Raw genomic sequence first — 26312 nt, 5'->3', positions numbered from 1 at the left:
CACACACTGTGTTTGTTATTATACGTTTATAGATATAACCTTGTGTCCCACTGTTGCATAATGGCCGTTACATTTTCATTTAGATAAGAGCTCAAAGGAGCCAACAGGAGGGCTTCTATACTCCAAACTCACTCAGGATCACAGCGCTGAGCACTCTTCCTGTCTTTCTTTCGCTGAAGATGGAACGATTTGAGGAGACAAAGGTTCAGGGGTTTGTGATGTGAAGGACAAAGGAAATGACACTATTTGTGACATACAGTAGATGCTGATATTGTTTTTTTAAATAATTAATTTACCTTTTTTTCTTTTCTTCCTATGTCCTGGACAGCGCTTGCATTGTTCCACATTACAACCTGTGTAAAATAACGTCTAAGATGATTACTTTTTATTTCTGCCGTACAATAATTTATTCTCAGTTTGTGTCAAAGCCCCTTTTTTGAAGATCCTCCAAATCCCTGGAACGAACTTCAAACTCACATCTCCAGTTCATGTACGAGCACACAGCGCTGCGTCTGTGTGTGTCATCCTCCTTTAGAGTCGCAGATATTTGACAGAAATCAGAAGTTATCGTCTTCTTAAGCCTGCCCCGGGAGCAGAACACAGAGAACAGCCCGTACTGAGACAAGACTGTTGAAAACCGGCTCCAATCTAAAGTGACTTCTATGGAGCTGAAAGAAGATGTGGGCTTTTGTTGTGTTTACTTTCTCACCCACAGTTTGATTCAGTGCCAGCTCTTTGCCTTTTCGAGTCGAAATATCCAAAGGCCTTTAGAATGGAAATAACCAACAACATCATACGCCAGCAGATGCAGCACATGTTTATTGAAATGATCTGCAAATAGAACTACAAGAACATGTCAATAAATACCAGAATATGACAAAAGAGTTCAAAATATTGTAAACTTTATAATGGTGATTTCCCTCAAATAATGACTACACCTATATTCATTTGTATATTTATTGATGTTCAGGAGTCCCGGTAGTTTAGCGTGTGTGTGTGTGTGTGTGTGTGTGTGTGTGCGTGCGTGCGTGTGCGTGTGCGTTTGTGTGTGTGTGTGTGTGTGTGTGTGCGCGCGCGTGCGCGTGCGTTTGTGTGCGTGTGCGTTTGTGTGCGTGTGCGTTTGTGTGCGTGTGCGTGTGCGTGTGTTTGTGTGTGTGTGTGTGTGTGTGCGCGTGCGTGCGTGTGTGTGTGTTAACTAAACAGCATAGTAGTAAAAAACACTGGTTCAAATGTTGTGTTTCCGTAGTAACAGTATAATAATCTCAACAGTTCTTACGCACGCCTTTTTACTTAAGGCCTTCTTAAAAAGGTTTTTGGCATTCACAAAATGTGTGAAAATGTTCTTCTGGAAGAACAAATCCTATGAATAGTCAGGAGCATTCTTACACTCTTAAATTACAACAAAGAATTCAACATTATATATTTACAAAAGATGTAATATAAAAATAATAGTGAATACTAAAAGTATGATCAGGTGTAGAGCTCTGTAGCTCTACACCTCTCTGTAGAGCCCCTATCACCCCCCACGACCCTATCACCCCCACGACCCTATCACCCCTCACAACCCTATCACCCCCCATGACCCTATCACCCGCAACGACCCTATCACCCCCCACGACCCTATCACCCCCACGACCCTATCACCCCCCACGACCCTATCACCCCCACGACCCTGTCACCCCTCACAACTCTATCACCCCTCACAACCCTATCACCCCCCACGACCCTATCACCCACAACGACCCTATCCCCCCATGGCCAGAGCACACTTGTTTCTCCCTATCACCCCCAAAACCCTATCACCCCCACGACCCTATCACCCCCACGACCCTATCACCCCCAGGACCCTATTACCCCCCACGACCCTATCACCCCCCACGACTCTATTACCCCCATGACCCTATTACCCCCCACGACCCTATCACCCCCCACGACTCTATTACCCCCATGACCCTATCACCCCCGACGACCCTATCACCCCTCACAACCCTATCACCCCCCACGACCCTATCACCCCACAACCCTATCACCCCCCACGACCCTATCACCCACAACGACCCTATCCCCCCACGGCCAGAGCACACTTGTTCCTCCCTATCACCCCCAAAACCCTATCACCCCCACGACCCTATCACCCCCACGACCCTATCACCCCCAGGACCCTATTACCCCCCACGACCCTATCACCCCCCACGACTCTATTACCCCCATGACCCTATTACCCCCCACGACCCTATCACCCCCCACAGCCAGAGCGCACTCGCCTCTGCGATCCACCCTCTACCATGCGCCCCCCGCTCCTGTTAATGGCAGGGGGCGCACAGAGATAGTGGATCAACAAAACAAAAGCTCTGGTTTATTTCATTTAGTTGTTGACTAGAATATGCTTCCACTGAATGTGCTCATGCGCTTTTGGACATTTTAATCGCTGCTGTGTACATATCGAAGTTTATTTTTTAAGTTTCTTATTTTATTTGTAAATTCTTAATTTATTCGTGCCATATTTGACTCTATAAACGTTACTATTATTATTATCTTATTATCAATTATTTTATGTATCACCTAATGCCGAGACAAGTTCCTACGTTTGAACTGTGTTCAATGACAATGGCAATAAACCTTTTTCTGCTAATGAAGTGGTAAAACAGCGACTGTCTGTAGAAGCGCAACTTGGAGCCCATATTTGGAAGTTTCTTAGCAAATACATATTCCTTTTTATGTAAATAAACATGTAAATTAATGACCTGATTTTGTAGCTGCATGTTCTTGAATTTTCTCCATTTAAGGAGGAAAATTGCTTCTTAAGACTGCGTAGTGAATCTTAGCATCATCTTAAAGTGAAAGTTGCGAACATAATTTGAGAAAACAAACGAGGCCTTTTGTCTTTTGTATTTTTTCAGGGGAGATTTGTGCCTTTAAGATCTACGGACAGGAAGTCCCATTTGAGGCAGTGGTTCTTAATCGGACGTCTGGAGAAGGGGAGCTTCGAGCCCGTGGCCAAGTGGACTGTGAGCTCCAGAAAGAATACACCTTCATTATACAAGCCTATGACTGCGGGGCGGGACCAAATGGGGTGGACTGGAAAAAGTCACACAAGTAAGTAACATCAGTGGTCAGCGTTTCATATGCTTGATGTATTTATTATTTGCCCTGAAAAATTGCTGTGAAACACTGTGAAATATTTTATTTTAAAACACATATTATGTAACACAACTTGTGACATGACTCACTTGAAGAGCTGTTGTTCCTGATTTGTCTGTCAGCCTATTGACAAATAACAATGTTTCCAAATTAAAAAAACATGTTTACTGTGGGCAGTAATTACTCTGTAGTTCAAAAACTCTTATATAAATATGGACTGTTGTGAACGGACAAATTACATCACTGATCAACAACAGTTTATGTTTTATGTTTATTTTATTTAATATGGGACAGTGCACATTAATGAACATGTGTCAGTCCATCCATTCATCTTCCTCCACTTATCCGGGGCCGGGTCGCGGGGGCAACTCCCAAACTCCCCTCACCCCAGACACTTCCTCCAGCTTGTCCGGGGGGATCCTGAGGCATTCCCAGGCCAGCCGAAAGACATAGTCAGTCAGTAGTTATTCCAACATGTAAATGTGCCGGAGTTAGCCATGCAGGCTTCTTTTCATCTGTTGTCCCATTGGTAGGTTGATGGAGACAACCTAAAATAGGAGAAAATTATTGATTTGCCCTACTCATATTCTTTCCTATAGTAAATTTTAGTAAAGTTTTAGTTCACTTGACATTTTTTTCTGACACTCAGCACATAAGGGCCACGGTTCATAGCAGTTTGCTCATGAGACTACCTATTTAGCTATGGACAAATGCAAACCTGTATTAAATCTGACTTATTAAACATTCCAGCTCCATTTCCAGTGAAAGTATCTATTTGGGGTTCATCATCTGATTAAAGCTTACTTAATGATTTGGTTATAATAGATGACTGATATCAAATTCCATCAGTACCCTTTTGTTGTAACCGGACAGGAGAACCATGGGGTAATTTGCTCGGACTTAAGGCAAACTTTAGTGTCACCAAACTCTACATATAGACAGAGTGGAGGTATTCTACATTCAGATGCTGCAGCAAAGACAGAAGGAAGTAGGATGTGCCCGGAATGTACTATAAGATAAGGGAGAGCTTTCCCAAAACTGACAAACAGACAGACAATGGCCTGGACAGTGACACATCCGAGTCTGGTCCTTCAGCCAAAGACAGAGGTGCTAAAATAACTTGAACACGAGACAGTGGAGGCTTGAGGCTTTTTTGGAGCCTCTACAGTGAGAGATAAATAGCACAGAGTGTCAGGGGCCCGGGTGTGTGACATTATCACTGCATGACATTCCAAATAGACCTCATTACGCTAATGCCATTAATTAGCCAGATGTGCTTCTTCATTGTACCACAAGCTGGTGACAGAAAAGGTCACCATAAAACAAACTTCAATAAGAGTTTAAATGATATACTTCACTACTCTGATACTCTTAAATTGCCAAACAGCAGCACCTCCCACTAGATTACATACTGTGTGATTGGATCTGCGTAAAAGGCAATGGGATGTCAACAACCGCCTATGATACACAGCCTTTGCTTTAGTTTAGTTTGAAGCTGTCATTATCTCAGACTAAAAGGTATATTTCCCTCGGCAATTTCTTAACGTTGTGCCTTTGTAGTGTTAAAATACCAGCACAAGTTTTTTATGCCTTGGAATGGACAAAGTCTGTTAAACAAAAATAATCTCCTCTTGGAAATAAGCAATGTAATATTTTGAGTATGTTTATATCTCTTAAACATTGTGTTAGGATTCCAGTTCTATGAAAAGATATTATTTATTTAGTTTGAATAAAACACACCACAGCTGCTTTAGTTCATCACATCTGAAAACTGAAACGTAGTTACTAACCCTGCGGCTAAACTGGTGACGAAACCCCAAACATGCAACTTTAGCTACAAAGAAACACAGCAAGACCACAACAATCCCTTCACCAGCCAAAGGAGGACCAAACAGAGGACAAAATCAAACTTGTGCTTCGCTTATTGATTCTGCTGAAATATGCAATGTTTTTTGTCCTTGTGTTGTTTTTTACTTTCTTTCTCTTTTTTTCATGTCATATTTGTTTTGAGATGGTGTCCCTAATTGGCTTATCCACCTGTCAATCACATCCATCTGAACACTGGGAGATGAAAACCAGACTGGTATTGATCTGTATAAAAATACAAGGGAGAATTTCCAGATTCCCGATTTTTTAGGCAACCAGGTAACAGGCAACGGCAGTGAACCAGAGAAACAACTACGATAGGATCAAAATTACATGATTAAACTTGGCGAAAGAACAAAGATAACTGGAGAGCGGAGGATGCAGCGCTTCCCAGAGGGTCCCAGGAAGTTTGTAGGTCACACAAGAAAGTGCTTTTGACTGACATAAATCGCAAGTAGCCAATAGAAACAGTTTATTTAAGTTGCATGGTTCGCCCGCAGACCTTACTGCCACGCTAACAAAGAAGAATCACTTATAATTACATTTCTTTTTCAGAGCGGTGGTGCACGTACAAGTCGATGACGTGAATGAGTTCAGCCCTACGTTTCGAGAGAAGCAGTACAAAGCATCAGTCACTGAAGATAAGATCTACGACAGCATTTTACAGGTATTTAGATATTTGACATTTTGTGCATAAGTGTGTGTTATACTCTCAAAATAACAATTCATGTTATAATTGTTCAGGTAGAAGCTTGGGACCAGGACTGCTCCCCTCAATACAGTCAGATCTGCAACTATGAAATTGTTACTGCTGGGACACCATTTGCCCTTGACCGTAATGGTAAGCTCTGTCTGTATAAGTTTGAGTTGAGAAAAAACAATTGTAAGAATATTGTGATGTGATTAGTAGTGATTTCAGAAATGGTAGATTTATTTATAACTCTCAAGTTACAGTAAGACAGACAGACAACATGTAGAACAAAGACGGCCACACAAAGGATTCTACAAGCTTAAAATCAGAAATAAAACAGTGTGACTCTTCGGTGTGGTTAGATATAAGTGTTTCAGACAGAATGGTGAATAGGTGAGACCAGCTTTGTTGTTTGGTAAGACTATGACCCTGATGAAAGACAGCGGCACAGCTGAAGATCCTGAGTGTTTGAGAGTGCAGAATTAGGTATCAGAGGACAGCCATGTTTGATGTTTTGGACAGGAAGCTAACAAAGTGAGAGGAAAGGAGGAGGCTTAGCTTGGGCAGACACTGACATTGATGAATTCCTTCTGGAGGCATACATAGCTTTAGAGCATACATGTTTAACAGAAACAATGTATTTCAGCATTTCGAATGGGATCTTAACTAAAATCATGTATTTTTGAAACATATTCAAGTTATTGTACGAACTAGGCCTGGAACGTTACGATTTGTATTCATTACTGTGATTATATTTGCGGTTTATGTTTAAAAATAAGGATACACAATACAATACAATACAAGGATACAGTGCATTTCAGAATATGTCTGTGCAGGTATGAGCTACAGTATTAGCACGTTTCAAACTCAATGTCACTTTTGTTATTTGCAGAAGACATTATATTCATTTTATTATTGCAGCCTTTCCAATTTGCTTATTGCGACCATTCAGTTAATAACACTGTCCTAGTACAAAAGGACTGTATGAATGAAGAATGATTTCATGTTTTGCTGAGTTTGAACCCATAGTCCGAAGTGTTGTTCTTCTTCCCGCACGTAGTGTAGGTCTCAGTGGATCGGGAAATGTATGTGTGTTTCTTGTTATGCTATTCTGAGCGCGTCTGCCAATGATAAATCTCTGCTTTGGGCATGTACTCCCACAGCCTTCACAGCAGCCATGATGCGAGCGTGGTCTAATTCACACTGAAGTGAGACTGTGATGTGTTCAAACCAGCACAGTGATATGTCTTAGGGTTCTGTCCCATTGGCCGCTCCTGTTTAACCCTGGAGCCTGGTTTCACTTATACTGATGCCTCCAGGCACAATAACACACAATAACACGCTGTTCTGCTATATGATTATATTTGATCAAATTTACATTCAGCAAAGAATAATTCATGATAATGGAGTTACTTTTATGAAAATTGTGTTCTTTATGTGTGTGTGATTTGGTGCATGTGTTAAAAATCTGGTTTAGCTCTCTTAAATACACCAAATAAAACATTATTTTTGTCTGGTAATGTATCCTGAGAACTTTTAATTTTTTTGAGTCCAGTAGAGAAATATGATTTAACCATGATTATTTGAGCCGTAAAATTGAAACAAATTGTAGCCAGAGGTGTAAATTGGCTTTGTAAACCTACTGTGATAATAGCTTTTGGAAATAACAGTATTTTATGCGCCACCAGTTATTTATGACTAATTTGAGTTGATTGTTCCATTAAAATGGCATATGAATATGAATGAGTGTTTTTGTTTGTTTCAAATATTGAGACTGAACCGTGACATTTCACATAGTTTTTACCTTTCTGCCACGTTCACTCTTTAGTCTCCTTTTGTCTTGCCTCCTTCTGCCTCATCCTTTTGTCTCCTTCCTCGATCGTCTCTTTGTGTCTCCCTGTGTCTCTCCATGTCTCTTTCCTTGTGTCTCCGGGGTTGCACGATATTGGAAAGGATTACAATATGTGATATGGTACTGCAATATAAAAATTATTGTGAAATTTGTATCAACTTTTGGACAATCAATTTCTATTATTTTAAAACAAATATGTTCATGTATTAGTCAAACGCTGTAAAATAAAAAAAATAAAAAATCTTAACAAAACAAGAAACTTAATCAAGACAATTTTAGACTGGCTATTCAAAATCAAGAATAAAATCTACATTTTAATTTTAAAAACAGCATATTTCAGTCAGACGAGAGAACCTTGCAATACATTGTGTTTGGTGCAATATCTATATTATTGCGTCAGCCACTTTTTTGCGATCGATAGATTGAGCGGCCCTAGTGTACTCTCGACCCCTGAGTCGTCTTCAGTTTCCCCCTGCCTCCTCTTCCTCCCCCTGCTTCTTTGTGTCCTCCATGACACCTTGTGTCTCCCCCTGTCTCCTTGTGTCCCCTCCTATCTCCTTGTGTCCCCTCCTGTCTCCTTGTGTCTCCTCCTGTCTCCTTTTGTCTCCCGCTGCCCCCTCCTGTCTCCTTGTGTCTCCTCCTGTCTCCTTGTGTTTCCCGCTGTCCCCTCCTGTCTCCTTGTGTCTCCTCCTGTCTCCTTGTGTCTGCTTGTGTCTCTTCCTGTCTCCTTGTCTCTCCTCCTTTCTCCTTATGACTTTTGCTGTCTCCTCCTGTCTCCTTGTGTCTCCTCCTGTCTCCTTGTGTCCCCTCCGGTCTCCTTGTGTCTCCTCCTGTCTCCTTGTGTTTCCTCCTGTCTCCTTGTGTCTCCTCCTGTCTCCTTGTGTCTCACCCTGTCTCCTCCTGTCTCCTTGTGTCTCCTCATGTCTCCTCCTGTCTCCTTGTGTCCCCTCCGGTCTCCTTGTGTCTCCTCCTGTCTCACCCTGTCTCCTCCTGTCTCCTTGTGTCCCCTCCGGTCTCCTTGTGTCTCCTCCTGTCTCACCCTGTCTCCTCCTGTCTCCTTGTGTCTCCTCCTGTCTCCTTGTGTCTCACCCTGTCTCCTCCTGTCTCCTTGTCTCTCCTCCTGTCTCCTTGTGTCTCCTCCTGTCTCCTTGTGTCTCACCCTTTCTCCTCCTGTCTCCTTGTCTCTCCTCCTGTCTCCTTGTGTCTCCTTGTGTCTCCCCCCTGTCTTACCCCTGTCTCCTTCCATAACCTCGTCTCTCCTCTGCTCTTCCGGTGTCAGAGAGTGACAGTTCTTCAAACATGGAGCCTCAAGATGCCATCAACAGAAATAGCAGTTGTCCTCTCAGGCCTACATCAACACAAAGGGGATGGGAGACGTTCCTTTCTTTAGCTTTAAGGGATTGCTCGTGTTGTATAAAGTTATTTTCAGAACATGCTATATTGTTATTCAGCTGAAAGACCAATCACAGTCAAATTAAACCTCTTTTTCAGTGGTTACAATTTGCATAGCCCAAAGGCTGCAATTATTTAGGCAATGTTTCATTTTCTCTGCAGAGAAAACCTAATAATATTTAAAAATGAAAATGCGTGTAAACCTGTATATTAGACCTCTACATTTACTAAACAACATGTAAGTCTTATTACTTTAGATGTACATATTGTAGTGATCTCTTCTGCTTCTGGTTGTTTTTGAAATGTTCATAGTTACAAGTGCAATAACTGCCTCACTAGCTAAACGCAGGAGGGTTTGGAACCAGACCATAAAGCTCATCTTTATTTGGGACGTGCCAGTCACTGCTATTTGTAGCATGTATTTCTCAAATTCAGAAGACATCTCCTCTCAAATGTTCTTGTAACTTTCACCATGAAAAATATAACTTATTTCCAATTACAGAGTTCCAGAATTTGGGATCGTTGATTCCTCTTTTCTTTCTTTCTTTCTTTTTTAACCGTAAGCAAAGCGGTCATGTTTGTTTTGACATTTCTCTGATTGGTTCATCCGCGTGTCAGTCACGCCTACTGGACATTTTGGAGAATATACAATTCCAGATTGTACATCTTTTTAAAGTTTTAACTTTTTTAAAGCAATAGGTGCCCTTGAATTATTGAGGACAGCTATTGAACTTGAAATGATCTTTTTGAAGTTTTTGTAATTTTTTTACTTTTGTTACTCGCTGGCAGGAGATCTCACCTTAAACTTGAAATGACAAAATATAAATCATAAAACCAGACTAAAAATGTACAGTCCATCTCCAGCTTTGGTAAACTATGCATCTATACACACTGTTTCTATGGTGACAGATAAAAAATAATGTATACGTCTTATATTAGTAGCTTATAGAAACTTTAATCATACAATCAACATAATCACATAATATACTTCATAATAAGACTTGTGCATTGTTGAGTTTTTCCATTACAATCTGCACAAATGTGACATTAATGCACCGTTGCTTTCAATTATTGGTAAATTGAAAATCTTCCCTAGCTGTAAACAGCGTTAAGAAAATAATTAGAAACATAATTGCTTTCATCTTCTAAATATCTTTCAGGTAACATCCGAAACACAGAACGACTGAGCTACGATAAACAACAGAGCTACAAAATTATGGTGGCGGCCTTTGACTGCGGTCAGAAGAGAGCCAGTGAAGATGTGGCTGTGCATATTGATGTGAAACCAGTGTGTAAGCCCGGATGGCAAGGTCAGTACTCAACAAACCAAATATACACTTATGTCATTAATTAGCAAAGCCCAAAGCTATTTAGGGGGAATATAATTTAGATTTTAGATGATGGAACAGTTGAGAGGCTTTAGTATTATTGATTTATTTGTCAAGCAAAAATTTGTATTTGTATGGTCACATTTAGAACACTATTATTGTTCATTTTTGGCCATAAGGTGAAATGCTTGTACACGAGAGCGTTGGCACTGGAGGCAAACTGTCTCCTTGTGCTTTCCTTGTCGGCGCTGACGGCCTCTCATGTGTCAGACTCTCAGGAAAGGAGAAGAGAGGGTCGAGGAGGGGCGCAAGACGTCGGGGGGAGCGAGAAAAACAATGTTACGGGCCAAAAAAATGAAATGCCAATGTCTCCTGTGGGCCAGACCTGCAGCCCGGTGTTTTCTGATCGGTGTCAACTTTACACAACACCACTGGATTGTGTGCTTAGTATGTCTTAGTCTTCACCTGATGTGAAGCCACGGGGCTAATCTGCCAAAATGGAAAAACATAAAAGGAAAGTGGGAAATATTGAGGAAACATTTATGTATTTCAATGAGATTAAAGATAACAATATAACAGCATGAGGCTTAGAGAGCTTTGACTTCAGAAGCTTGAACATAACGCGAGTCAAATATTATACATTGTATGTTATTTACATATAAATGTAGAGTTTGTATTTGAGGAAATGGTTGTAGTATATGTTAGGTAGAAATATTTTATGTCTATAAAATCATCAATGAATTCTAAATGCCTTACATTACATTGCAGTGGCGTAAGGATGAAAACACATTCAAAGATATGTGCAAGTTCATACATATCGACATAATGGCTCTCTGATCTAGCGGTATGTTGCCAAACTGCTATGAGCGGTTTTCTGTTAATAAAGTACTACAAATTACTCTCCTAGTGCTTATTTCTTAGTAAGTTTTGCAACATATTAAAATATCTTACTTCTCTACATGACCTTCCAAGTTCTTAGAGATTATTCAATAAATTCATGAGCATAGCCTCTGTGCTCATGGTTCCTTTCTGCTGAACTATGAGAACAGAGTTTTGAGTTAACCCTGAGAATTTTTCTTATGTGCATTTTTTCTTTTTACCGAAAATTTGAGGATCAGAAAGAATGATACAATTTCACTGTCAAGACGACTTCCCCAAAGCTAATTATTATTTCCACTTGAAAAATTGCACTAGTGTATTTGCAAATGAACTCAAGTTATCTATTGTGTATTACTTCCTTTAAATTAATATGACAAAACTTTGATGGAAGAGATACAATCCGTGGAAACCATTCCATGAACTGAACAGAACCAAAACTCCTGGTGGTACAGTAATGGTTTCCTCCTCTTGTCAGCCGTCTGAAGCCTCATTACATGTGGGCCTTTACAATGTTCTCACAAACAGGACATTGGGCTTCATGTCCGATGATGTTATTTGTGTTAAGAGACATAATTGAATCAGAAAAAGGTGGCGCTGGCATCAGACGAGACGCCTTTTCCAGACAAGAGCCATTAGTGAGAAGACGGGAGGCAGTGAAAAGGACGACGCTGCCAGTAGTTAAGGCTCATTGAATGAAATGTCAGAGAAGATTACAGAAGGCGGAGCCACTCATCCAAAGACCAGGTCGCCAAGCACCACATCAGAAATGGCAGGGCACTTTATGTAAATGCCATGCAGTTTGGGCTTTTTTGGAATTCACCAAAATATTATGAAGGAAGTCAAGATATAAATACAAATTATTTCTAATTTATTTCCTTTGAATGTAATTTATGTCCATATTTTAATCCATGCGGCTCATTTTCACAATACAATTGATGTACGTATGATGTCAAGTCTGCCGCCGCTCACTCAGAATAATGCATTCTCTAGCATCCCCCATATGTCATAGGTACTACTTTTATGTATTCATACAGAGATCACACAAACTCCAACACGTTTTATTTGAGGTGAAAATATTCCACATTTGTAAGCATTGTTACAGTACCCTGACTAACACTACGCCCCAAAGTACATTAATGCCAAGTTGTGAGTTACTCGACCTTAACTCAACATTAAGCAACATTAATATGTACTTTTAATATCTGAATCGTTATATTTAAATGAGTGTTAAGGCCAACGATGCTTGCAGTAACCATTAATGGATTATAATGCGATGCTTGCTTTGTCTTCATCTCAGCTGTTTTGTCCTGTTTACCCTGACCTCATCCTAATTAAACAAGCAATTTATCAACAAACATAGTATAATAAAATAGTCATAGATGATAAACATCCACACATTTCATAAAAAAAAAACATCAAAATGTAACATGGGAACATAGCATCAAAGACTATAGCAACAAAAACAAGGCACCAACATATTTCTACCATCAAACATGTGAAGATAAAACAAGATAAGAAACAAACAAAAGAGACACAACAATAGCAAGGAAGTCTGCATATAAATGTTGCTATAGTTTCTGCTACTATCCATCCATCCATCCATCCATCTTCTGCCGCTTTATCCGGGGCCGGGTCGCGGGGGCAGCAGTCTGAGCAGGGACTGCCAGACTTCCTTCTCCCCAGACACTTCCTCTAACTCCTCCGGGGGGATCCCGAGGCGTTCCCAGGCCAGCCGAGAGACATAGTCTCTCCAGCGTGTCCTGGGTCTTCCCCGGGGCCTCTTCCCGGTGGGACATGCCTGAAACACCTCCCGAGGGAGGCGCCCAGGAGGCATCCGAAACAGATGCCCGAGCCACCTCAGCTGGCTCCTCTCGACGTGGAGGAGCAGCGGCTCTACTCCGAGCTCCCCCCGTGTGGCCGAGCTCCTCACCTTATCTCTAAGGGAGCGCCCAGCCACACGGCGGAGGAAACTCATTTCGACCGCTTGTATCCGCGATCTTGTTCTTTCGGTCACTACCCAAAGCTCATGACCATAGGTACTACTAATCATAGTTAAATGTCATGACCACTCACGGTGTGAAAAAGCGTGGACTAATGAAGAAGAAATTATTCCTTCACATTGGGTTAATTGATATGACTCACAAACAATGCACCTCACAGTGAAACTAATAAATGTATTTCATGCTATTATCGTCAATAAAAAGTCCCCAGTTTTATTTTCACTGCAGTACACCAATCACAGCTTATGTTTATTTACAACTAACACATTTGTTCTGCTTTCAAAGGCTGGACCAGACGAGTGGACTACGAGCCAGGGACAGGAAGCAAGCAGCTGTTTCCCAAGATGCACTTGGAAATGTGCGGAGGCCCCCTGTCTGGTGTGAAGGCGATTGTGGAGCTGCAAACAAACCATATTGGAAAAGGCTGCGACCGCGAGACGTACTCTGAAAAATCTCTGCAAAAACTGTGTGGTGTGTAAGAAAATATGAGGGAATCAGATGGTTTATTCAAGAGGAACTTCGGAAGGCGAGAGTGTATGTATAGACTATAACTCCAGTCCAGGGAATATTTAATTTAGTGTCTGCCTTTAATTCTGCAGCATTAATTATACCAGATAAATATACTCAAGACATGTTTTTAAAATCAAAAAGATGTGCATAATTTCCATAGTTTATTGCCATTATGTATCTGCAAGTTCTCAAAATATCCCACAAAGAGTTTGTAGTTAATATTCATGGATGGATGGATGGATGGATGGATGGAGAACAAGAAACTTAACAATTTAAATAAACAATAACAACAACCAAAAGCCAGGACAGGACAAGACAAACATACACAAACAAACAAACAAACAAACAAACAAACGTACTATAGATACAAAGTTAAATTATTTGTACTTCCATCTTCTGCTAACATGAATGTATTGAATGCTGTAATTCAAGAGTGCATAATATAGAACCTTTAACACTTTTGCGTGACACAAATGCAAGCTGATAGATTTTAGACTAATCTCAAATGTGTTTGTGACCTCAGCCATCTTGACAGTGCGTGTGATCGACAGGTGCGGCGTCGGGCAGCACGGACCTCCTTCCCGCCCCGAGCCCCTCCTCAAACTGGACGGCCTCACTGCTCACCGACAGCGGACGGGACAGTGACCTCATCTACAAGTTTGATGGGCGTCAGGCTGCCAACATCCCGGGACACGTCGTACCCCAGAACCTGACGGACCAGTTCACCATAGCAACCTGGATGAAGCACGGGCCGAGTCCAGGGCTCAGAGCCGAGAAGGAGACGCTTCTGTGTAACTCTGACAAGACAGGTACAGGCTCTTTGAAAGCTACACGAGGTTCATACAGAAAGATAATGAGCTGTAACACAAGTGCGCAGGGGACTCGAGGCCTAGTAACCCGGTTTAGGAGTGACACGTACATGAAAGGAATACCATGTGGTCCTGATATCCTGACTACTGTAGCCTGTTGCACCCTCGAATGATACGATGAAACATTCCGTTTTGCAACTTTTAATGAGTCCACGGTTCACAATACACACATTTGAGGCACGCAGGGTCACAACACCCAGAACACACCTGGGCCACACTCAACACAATCTGTAGGCGTGGCTGACCTACTTTTAACTCCACACACCGTCCAGGTACTTTCATGAACGTGCACCCTAATTCAAGTGCTCCATGATAGATGTACAATCCAACACACAAAAGTAATAATAATTTAGCAGTGTATTGTACCATCACAATTAAATATTAGCATAATAAATTAGATGAGTAACATTAACACTCCTGAAGGTTGTGGTTGGTTAGTGGATGTGAGCGTGGTTTCCTCTGTACACAATGTAGGCCTATATAATGTACTCTAAAACAAGTTGGAAAAAATTAAAAATAAAGTATAAATAAGTATTTGAATATGTTGTGTAGTAAATATAAGAATGTGGGTACTTGAGACAAAGAAGGTTGGGAATCACCGGTTTAGACATAGGTTTACACTTGATCTGCAATATTAAACTAGCTCTTCTGCTGCCAAGTGATCTAATGAAATGCTAAAAATATAATGTAATGCAATGTACTGTAATTTAATAGAAATCTTAAAATATAATATCCAGGTCTCTGATGTATCTGTATGAGCCTGATTCAGTGTGTTCTTTTAAATAGTACAATTTCTTCTCTGCTGTGCCCACTCCACGCGATGTCATGGCAATATGAAAGCTCTGGTCGTGTCGTATGGTTTCAAACCAAAAGTTTGCAACCAAATAAACACAAAACACATTTATTGAGTGATTAATTAACCAAGCAGACATTATTGGAAGTAAAAAGCATCTTTGAATTGGGGTAGAGTAAAAAATAAGGACCGGTTTTATTAACGCACTACTCTTGTTTCTGTCAGTGTGAGGGTGAAAAATGTACTAAAAAAAGAACAAGATAGTTATTAAAACAAACGACTGACCTTTCTGTTTCTCATGTTTAGATGATATACAGGGCATTTAAGGACTGGGGTGATGACAGAATTATGGAGAACAAAGCCGTCTCCAGAGATAAAAACAGGCTGTTGTCAGTCTTGCTTTATGCTTGACCTTTTGCCAAGAATGAATGAAAATTCAACACTTTGTAATGAATGAAATGTTTGTTGATAGACTCTCGCTGCAAAGACATTTTAACAACTTTTAACTATGCACCACATTTCACATGGGTAACTATACTGTACCACGTCACTTTTACTTTTTTTTTCAGTCATTTAGTATAATTTGTGAATAATGTGAGTTTTTTCCTTCATACTATATTTTGTAGATAAACTGGAACAAAAACATACATATATATGACTTTCTACTATACGTCGATTGTTCTATCAAATAAAATGAACAGCACATGAAAAACTCTATAGACCACTCAGCGTAACTAGAAGAAACTGTTAAGTGTTTTTTTCCCGCATAGTCTAAATTGAGCTGCCTGAACTCTTTATTTAAGCAAACCATCTGTATACTTTCACAATGTCCACACAGATGGCTAATTGGCTGAGGAAATGTGAATTGCATACTAGAAAACCGCAGGGTACGAAGCTTCTTTGTGTACTAGCTCTTGACCCAGTCCTGTGGCATGAACCCTTTCATAGAATGCTCGACGTTATGTATACAATTATGAAGCTGATTTGTTCTTTTTCTGTCTGACATTGTTTCAGAGATGAACCGACACCATTATTCACTGTATGTCCACAACTGCAGACTGGTTTTCCTGCTTCGGAGGGACTTCTCTCAGGTCGACACTTTCAGGCCAGCCGAGTTCCACTGGAAACTAGAGCAGGTACGTCCTATTTGGTGTGCATGTACTCAGGGTGACTTCATTTCCGGTAAAAAGGCAAGTTTAGTTTGTAGAGCACAATTTGTACACAAGGCAATTCAAATTGCTTCACACAACAAGGAAAAAAAAAGTTACAATCACAAAGTAATGACAGAAATCACAAAAACAGTTTAAGACATAAATGAGAAGACTGCAAAGAAAATCCTTTCAGTCATATGCACAGCTAAACAAAACTGTTTTTAGCCTAGATTTGAACATTGTCAGAGTAGAAGCCTGTCTCACATCTTCAGGAAGACTGTTCCAGATTTTAGCTGCATAAAACTGAAACACAGATTCCCCATGTTTAGTCCTGACTCTGGCACCAGCAGGAGGCCGGTCCATGTTTAGTCCTGACTCTGGCACCAGCAGGAGGCCAGTGCATGTTTAGTCCTGACTCTGGGCACCAGCAGGAGGCCGGTCCATGTTTAGTCCTGACTGTGGCACCAGCAGGAGGCCGGTCCATGTTTAGTCCTGACTCTGGCACCAGCAGGAGGCCGGTCCATGTTTAGTCCTGACTTTGACACCAGCAGGAGGCCGGTCCATGTTTAGTCCTGACTCTGGCACCAGCAGGAGGCCGGTCCATGTTTAGTCCTGACTCTGACACCAGCAGGAGGCCGGTCCATGTTTAGTCCTGACTCTGGCACCAGCAGGAGGCCGGTCCATGTTTAGTCTTGACTCTGGCACCAGCAGGAGGCCGGTCCATGTTTAGTCTTGACTCTGGCACCAGCAGGAGGCCGGTCCATGTTTAGTCTTGACTCTGGCACCAGCAGGAGGCCGGTCCATGTTTAGTCCTGACTCTGGGCACCAGCAGGAGGCCGGTCCCTGAGGTCCTCAGAGTCCGAGATGGTTCATATGGCACTAACATGTCTGAGATGTACTTTGGTGCTAGGCCATGGAGAGACTTGTACACAAGCAGAGCTGCTTTAAAGTCTATTCTCTGAGCCACAGGGGGCAGTGCAGAGACCTGAGAACAGGACTAATGTGATGGTACTTCCTGGTTCTAGTCAGGGCCCGAGCAACAGCGTTCTGGATAGTTTGGAGAGGCCAGGTTTTAGAGTGGGAAGAATATGTTTTCATTTTTTCATGCGTCACATGACTTATCGCGCCATCCCCTGACATAACATTCTCAATGACCTTGACGTTGGACACTGATTCTCTCTCTTGTCTGCTTCCTTTTGGCCCCGTCATGTATTACATTTTTCCTTTGTTCATTTACTTCAGTCTCTGAAAGTGGTAAAAATCTTTTTGTAAGCTTTATTTTAGGTGACTTTGCACCAAGTTCGTTCCAAGATACAGCCTGGTCTTTAGACGGAGTCACTCTGGTTTAGGTTGAAAGTGGCCATTTTTCTTGTAAAAATGTGGACTTCTTACACTGGATGACACTGGAATTGTATTTTTGAGTCCTTTTTCAGATTCTAAAGTGAATATCTGCTTGTAGCTCATGAATTTCTTGTTGATATTCGAAAGCGTGAGTCACACGAGTCTGTTTCCCATCTTCTCCTGGACATATCGCTGGCGTCTGATATGTTGTTAAAAATGTAAAAAAAAAGTCATAATTAAAGACAAATATGGAAGACAAAAACTGATTAAAAAGCAAAATAAATCATGAAAGCAGCTAAAGCAAGCTGGAGCAAGCAAGAAAGCGTCTACACTATTTAGAAGCATTTATGTCATAACATAAATAAAGCTATTATTTATGTTACGACAAAGAGGCTCTCTATCCTAATTACCGTGGGCCCTCTGTCACTTCCCCACGCTCGCTGTTGGAGATAAGGACGAGGAAAAAGGAGTCTGCTCATATAGGCAGAAAGTCTTGGGTTTGGTGTTTAGTCTTGGGCAATAGTCCTCCCAGTAGCACATCTCTATTATCTGTCACATGCCGGTGGAGGACAGAAATACCTTTGCTGAGAAGTAGATTTCATAGCAGGCGCAGTGCTTTTCAAAGAAATAGTAGTTAGAGCAGTACACAATAAAAGTTGTCAGCCCTGAACGTGACATAGCTGAGCTGGACCACTAATCTATGAAGCCGGTTTCTTCATTTCGTTTTTCTGATGGTGTTGCTTTACCTGGAATGTTCCACAATATGGTTTAAAGTTATCTACCTTGCATTTATTCAATTACAGGCATTTGTTATGGCAAAAACTAAAATGATACTTGATTTGGGGATATGTCAGCGACCTGCTTGTCTCCATGGAGATGTTATGCCAGACATGTCTGTAGACAGTGTAGATGAATGAGAGCAGAGGTGAGGTCAAGGCCTGTTGTGAATGACAAAGTGCTCTTTATCAACCAAGCAAACATGAGGACTTTGTTTTAGGTGATAATGACTGCAACTTTTACCCCTAAAAAAATCCTACATGAGTAATATATTCAACACTGTAACAGTACTCTTCAGGGAAGTCTAAACTTTATTTTGATAATATGATTTTGTACATCTGTTTCTTTTCTTCAGATTTGATTTTGTGTTTCTCATTTTACGGTCCATCCTTTCGAAATACCAGATTGTGTGCATTCTTCAAAGTTAGATGCTTTCAATTAAATCAACTTAAGATGCTAAATCAGAAATCTACTCATTTCTTTTACTCTTACTTGAGTAATTTATTTGACTACTAATTTTTACTTTTACTTGAGTTCATTTTTTGGCCTCTCTACTTCAGCTTCAACAATGAAGACATGTGATTCAAGAAATGGTGACTTGACTACAGCATTCCAGCCCAGTCTCCTGTTTGTAAAAAAATCCAATAAGAAGTACATGTATCTGAAGTTAAAGCTTCTCTCCATATCTAAACCATATTTTGCAAATCTTTCCAATTATTACTGACCCTCAAACAACTCAAAACCACTTAACAACACCACATAATTGTCCACAAAATCCGTCCCCCATTTCAAGAAGCCTGACTATAATTTATGTAAACTTACTTTGTTACCTCTGAGCAAATACTACATGGGTCCTCAATATATTTAATCTTCAGAGGAACTCTAAAACAACTTGTGTGGCAGAAAAATGTCTTGTAATGAGTATTGTGTAGATCTCCTTAAAGTGACCAAGCAAAAGTCTACTTCAGCCTAATCTCTGAAGACCAAAGGCTGAGCCAGTGCATGGGAATTTCTGGCAAACTTACTTTCCCTCTTTATTTTTGAACAGCAGATATACTAGCCTTTCTGTTCCCCTGAGACGCAGCATAGATTCACCTTATATTAAAAGAACATTAGTGCTGAAGAACTGCTCCATGATAAAGATGTGCTTTTGGTGCTCTCTGCTTTATTCAGATTTTCTATCAGGCCTCAACACTGCACCTGCTCAGGTCATTTTACTGAACAGTAAGTATACAGAGAATATGATATCCAGCTCTAAAGGAGGCTACAGAAGAAGTCACTAAAGTACACAAAATTGCAAAGAAAAAATCAGGGGGGAAAAACAGAAGCAAAATTGCAAATACTGCTTAAAACAGCAAATAAAAAGCGTACATTATAGCAGTGGTTCTCAAATGTTTTCTGTCAAGACCCCATAAGAGCACAAAAAAGAGCTGATGTAGCCTATAATGTCAATTGTTTGATTTTATTTCAGGACAAAGACCTAGATTATTAATGTGGTGGTGCAACAAATAGAACTTTACATTTACTACAGTGTATCAGGCCTTGTTAAATTGCATTGATTTTCAGTTTTACCCCATAACATCTGACTCCCCATCCCCAGGTTGAGAACCACTGCCACTACGACTTTGTACTTGGTGCTGTATTGTATTAGTTGTGTGATGGAGTCAGAGAGTGTAATTATAAGTCCATTTTTGTGGCCCTATCCTACCTGTGTGTACACTGCAGGCCATGGCAAACACAATGCATTTTCCTCCTGTGTACCTTCAAAGCAGCAGCGTGTTTGTTCTTGGTCAAAGGTAGATTGAAAAGTGTTTTTTCTCAGCCGCATGTTGTTCTCTCTGGAGGTTGACAGAGGTGGATGTGACAAAGGGAAGGGTAGACGCAAACTCCTGATTTTTCTCTTCTTTTTGAGCAAACAACCTCAAGATGTGGTTTTCTTTTCATTTTCTCTGGCTTCTCTTATCGTGTGCTTTCCTACCACCATCTGTGCTCGTGCCTCACTCACCGACTGTAGATATGGAAGCTTACTAGCATACATACATAGCATTAACAAGAAAGACAGAGGAGGAAACATGTGGTGTTAAGAATGCATTTTTGTGATTCCTTTGAGCCTTTACAAATAACATTTGACGATACAAATGGAGATGGAATAGAAAAAAAAATATGGCATAACTTCTAAAAGATTATGTTTTTATCATTTTGGGCTTCAACGTTTATTTTCCGACCACCTCAATCGGTTCCAAGATATTCACTCACAAACCCATTTGGATGTTCTATCGCTGCAACCAGCTTAGCTTGGCTGTTGTATTGTGTTTCAGTGATTATCTATCCCCTCAGTGTGTGACAAAAATGCACTGTTAAGAATTCTGAATAAACCTGGTTTTAAACCTGGTCTGGATCAAACTAAGCTCTCTTTAGTTTTCTTTCTGACTTAGCGACACTGCTTTATGAGACAGAAAATAGATGTTCCCTCTGATGTCTTTATGGCAGGGAGCAGGAGGCAGATCCTCAGTTTTAGGACATACTGAAAGGAAATACTGAAATGGCTATATAATGTATATACAGTGCATCCGGAAAGTATTCTGCACTTTTTCAACATATTCCTTATTCCAAAATGGATTAAATTCATTATTTGCCTTAAAATTCTACAATACCCAAATTATGTGAAATAAGGCTGTTAAAACAAATAAAACACTAAAAAAGTACATGTACTTAAAGTATTCACAGGGTTTGCCATTACACTCTCGCTCAGGTACATCGTTTTTCTACTGATCATCCTTGAGATGCTTCTACAACTTCCATTCATTCATTCATTTTCTACCGCTTGTTCCCTTTCAGGGTCGCGGGTGACTGGAGCCTATCCCAGTGACTTTGGGCCTTAGGCGGGGTACACCCTGGACAGTGGCCAACTCGTCGCAGGGCCAACACATTCACACTCACATTCATTCACACGGCCAATTTAGAGATGCCAATTTTGCCTAACACATGCATGTGTTTGGACGGTGGGAGGAAGCCGGAGACCCTGGAGAGAACCCACGGTAACACGGGGAGGACATGCAGACTCCTCCCAGAGAGGTGGAGTCTACAACCTCCAACTGTGGTAAATTCAGTTGATTAAAGATGATTTGGAAAAGCACACACTGTCTACATAAGGTCCCACGGTTAACAGTTGTCTGTAGACCTGTGAGACAGGATTGTATCAAGGCAGAAATGTTTCTGCAGCATCAAAGACTCCTCTGAGCACCATGGCCGCCATCATCCGTAACTGGAAGATGTTTGGAACCAAGAGTCGCCCACTCGGCCAAACTGAGCAATTGAATGGGAAGGTGTCTAAGAACCCGATAGTCCCTCCCTTGTCCAGTACTGTGGAGAGAGGAGAACCTTCCAGAAAAACACCCTCTGCAACACTCTACTAACCAGGCCTGAATGCTAGAGTGGCCAGACAGAAGCCACTCCTCAGTAAAAGGCACATGAGTTTGGATAAAGGCGCCTGAAGGATTTTCAAACCATGAGAAACAAAGCTTCAGTTGTAGTCATCTGGACTCATTTAGAAAAATTAGTTGAAATTATTTTTTTCTAACTGACTCCAGATGACTACAACTGAAGCTTTTTCTACAATGGAACACGCCTGGATGAATGAGGGATTACACCGACATGTGAAACAAACATTTATCTGATGAAACAAAGATTGAACTCTTTGGCTTGAATAGCTAGTGTCATATCTGGAACAAACCAGGCCCTGCTCATCACCAGTAACATCCCTGCAGTGAAGCATGGGTGTGGCAGCATCATGCTGAGGCAGGAACGGAGAGACTAGTCAGGATCAATGGAAAGACGAATCCAGCAGTTTACTGCTCCAGAGCGCTCTGGACCTCAGACTGGGACAAAGGTTCATCTTCCAACAAGACAACAACCCTAAACACACAGCAGGAGAACAAAGGAGTGACTCAGGACAAGTCTGTGAATGTCCCTGAGTGGCCCAGACTTGAACCCAATTGAACATCTGAAAATGGGTGTGAACCAACGCTCCCCAACCAAACTTATTGGGCTTAATTCATTTGTAAAGAATTCAGACAAACTTCTTTCACACTGTCAATTTTGAGGCAAAAATGTAATAGATTTTGGAATAAAGCTGAAACACAACAAAATGTGAAAATGTGAATGCATTGTATAATTCATAGTAAAACTAGCTGAAAAAAGAGCTGATTATATATATTTTTAGAAACTTTCAAATACGGTGATGCTTCTGCACTTTTGGGATTACTATTACAGACATTGCACATTTTTCTGATAATTAAACCTCAACTAAGATGTCTAAAGACGTGTATTAACACATTTCTGTTGAATTTGCATATTATGGGATGCTTTAAAAAAGTATTAAGATAATAATATACCAATTGAAAGGTAACTAGTGGTTAGTGGCTATGAGTGTATATGAGCACGTCCAGGTTAAGTGTGGTGAACCGGCTGTAGTAAATGTACTAAGTAATAAGGGTAACAGAAGTAGTGCATTGTGGGTAGGGGTTTGGAGGGGGAGGAGAAGGGACTATGGGGTGTCACCGCTGCTACTTGACGTCCTTGTTCCTCCAGCACTTAGAGAGGACACTCGATGGCTTCTCCGGCAACTCCATTTAGCTTTATTGATTTTGCAATTCTCACTTCAGGAGAAAAGGGGTTGGACCGAGATGGGGGAAAGTGGGCAACAAGAGCTGGCCGTGGAGAAAGAGGCTTTAATTTTCTGAGTCAATAGCATGCAGCAAGGGAATGTGTTACAGGAAGGCAGGCCCATCACTATGCACGGCCATACTGGGGAACGTGAACGCACTCCAGCCCATTGTGCTGTCTGCAGTTTTTTCACCTGCGCTAATGGACCTGAGGACACATCACTTTTCTCCCACCACTTCAGTCTTCACTTGAAAGTACTGGAGATAGCATCTCTTTTTGAAGAAACCAGGCTTCACTTCAACTTTGTTTCCTTTTGTCTGCTGAAAAAGTTGTCCAGTTTTAAAGTTCTGTCTTTTTTCAGATAAGATGGTTTGTGTCTGTCAGTGATTTAAATCCATATCAATGAGGGTCATTGAAGATAAAGAAACCCATTATCCACACTTTAGAATCACTTTACGTGTGCCTAAAGCCCACATGTGTAAGAAGCAGTTAAACACTGATAAGTGTGATCTATTCGAGATACAGTATTTATCATGTACTTGGTCGATGTTGACGGTTTAGTGGAGCACACACAGTATCTGGCCTCAGACTTATCTCACTGCTCTTAGCATGCTCATTCTGCCACGGCTTGCTCTGTGGGTTGTGTTGATTGGAAGCATCTCTTTGTTTTGTACAAGATGAATTGGGCAGGTTTGTGTTTGATGGTGCATTTTTCTTCTCTGTTGTTTGCAGGAGATGTCAAGAATACACACTGAATGACTGGGTTCCAAACCTTACATATGTACAAATACATATGTATTACATAACAATGCGATCAAATTAATAATAATGCGATCAAATTAATGATAATTTTATCAAAATATTTTGCACACTTCTTTGGGTAGTACATGCTGTTAGATAGGTTGCATTGTACACTCTTTTTTTTTCTTTTTTTTGTTCTTACAACTGACTGGAAGTTGTGTCCTTAAGGCAATGTAACAAATATATCAGACTTTTTGAAATATGTTACATTTTCTTTTTCAAGGCAAGAATGAAGCAATTCTGTGTTTTGAAATCTCAATTGTACCTTAGAATCCTGTCCATTTTTTGTGTAGCTCCTGCATTAATGAAAAGATGGTTTTGAGTGTGAGACCACGCTCTCTGCTGCGTATGGTCCACTCCTCAGGTATGCTGAGTGCTACATAAGCTCTACATTATTCACCGGCATCACAGGACTTTACTCCACATACTAATGCCTCAGCTATTCTTGTTGTTGTTTTTGATGTTCTTTTTATCTTCTATACTCTTTTGTACTTTTCACGTTTCAACTCACAACACATGGCCAATAATTCTGCTACCAGTACTTTAAAAATTATACATTTGTGGACTTTAATTATTTGGTTTACATATTTTAAAGTACCCCCTTCTTCCTGTCCCATCGGAAATCAGGGAGAGAGCAAACATTATACAGTGCCAGACCATAAAGTCTTTGTATTGCAAAAGCATCTGTCTGAAAATACACTTTGCAAATATTACATAAAATAGTGTATTGGTATTTTTAATCATAATTTGTAATCATTGTTCAAATTATATTTAGTATGTGTGTAAATAATAAAACATTGCTTAAACTCACCTTTCGCTAGCTTACAATTTATTTTATTCATGTTTACTGCAGCTTTGCCATTTCCGAGCAGCGTAGTGACACATATAATAAGCAGCTATCAATAATGCACGGGCACAACTGCTGCAGCAGAGGGCCGGAGCATGGAGCATGAATATAAGCAGAACAGATTTTTAAAAGGAACAGCAGGGGAATTTGGATTGGAAGATCAGAATATACAAGATTACAAGGCAAGAAGAGATTTATGATAAACCAAATGTAAAGAACGCATGTGGTATATGAGATGGACACGTGTGAAAATAGTACACAATGTTCTCATATCTGGTCACTGCATTTAACCTAAGCTCTATATCTCGCAATGACAACTTATACAAATATATGTATTTTTATTTATTGCCCTTGGTAAACATATTGAGATTTTTTTGAAAATTCCAGTTGGATCAAAATGTGATTTATTACTTTGGTTCATAAGGTCATTTTGTAAATCAATTGTGATGACTTCCTTGGCAGAAACATTCAAACATCCCATTTAGAGTACAAAAAGCATTTCCTTCCTATTCCCTTCCTTTTGCATGCAATTCCTATTCTCTTCAAAATTACAAGCACATGCTTTTTGAGTTTTCATTTTAAAACTGATCTTCCTTACCTTATTGAAATTCAAAGCCTTAACAGTGTGACATGATATTGTAAGAGGTCTTTCAGGTGTTAAATCCCTCTTCCTGTTTCCATAGTAATTTCTGCATCCAATCAGCTCTGACAATCTTACTTCTATTGTACCACTATAACATAATAGTTCCTCGTAAACATGCCATGACAGATTCACACCTTATAAGCAGCCGTATCTGCTTTATGCCGCCAATAAAACTCTGCTGTTGCTGTGCGATGATATATGTATTTCTCTATGTATGTATTTCTCTCTCTCTATTGATTATACCATTCCTCTGTTATGAGAAATGTCTAAAAGATCATTTCACAAATGTTGAATCTGATCAATTCTATGGTGATGTGACGCTATATGTACAACAAACATATGGTTTTAAGAATATTCATTTCAGTTGCTGCCCAATTGTGATAAATATTATTGGCATATATAAGCTCAGGGTCGAAAAAAATGACCACGTCTATAGAGATAAATAAGCCAAAACAACGTTAAACGTGCACTGGAACAACTCGATAAACTGCTGGGTCACTACTAGTAAATACTTGGATTACTCTAGTGTCAGAATACTTTTGAGAATTAAATTTCCATTGGCTTAAAAATACTTAATTTTGAACTATAACATAAATGACATATTTTACATTTTGTTCTTAAAAACTGCAACACTGATCCAAACCAACTTAGAAATAGAAACAGGTTGATTGTCTTCCTGTTCAAAACTGCAGAACTGATAAGCCCCGCCTCTTCATAGTGACAACCAGCAAATTGTCATTTACTTGTTTTTATTTTTAAAAGTGGC

At 40.4% G+C, this 26312-nt stretch overlaps 1 protein-coding gene across 1 annotated transcript in view; it reads left to right on the top strand.

Moving 5' to 3' along the window:
* LOC140356373 (calsyntenin-2-like) overlaps positions 1-26312 on the top strand; it is a 126483-nt gene that overhangs the window by 82967 nt on the left and 17204 nt on the right. Inside the window, exons 3-9 of the mRNA XM_072441249.1 lie at positions 2901-3096; positions 5563-5674; positions 5752-5848; positions 10103-10252; positions 13435-13620; positions 14211-14468; positions 16336-16457. Of these exons, the coding sequence (XP_072297350.1) occupies positions 2901-3096; positions 5563-5674; positions 5752-5848; positions 10103-10252; positions 13435-13620; positions 14211-14468; positions 16336-16457 (1121 nt within the window). The remainder of the gene's footprint in view (positions 1-2900; positions 3097-5562; positions 5675-5751; positions 5849-10102; positions 10253-13434; positions 13621-14210; positions 14469-16335; positions 16458-26312) is intronic.

The sequence above is a fragment of the Eucyclogobius newberryi genome, unplaced genomic scaffold (assembly GCF_026437365.1).
Source record: "Eucyclogobius newberryi isolate DKJ021-1_F unplaced genomic scaffold, fEucNew1.0.hap1 SCAF_12, whole genome shotgun sequence".
NCBI classification, from domain to species: Eukaryota; Metazoa; Chordata; class Actinopteri; order Gobiiformes; family Gobiidae; genus Eucyclogobius; species Eucyclogobius newberryi.
The sequence above is the reverse complement of the archived record's forward strand: the minus strand, read 5'-3'. Positions and strand labels throughout refer to the sequence as shown.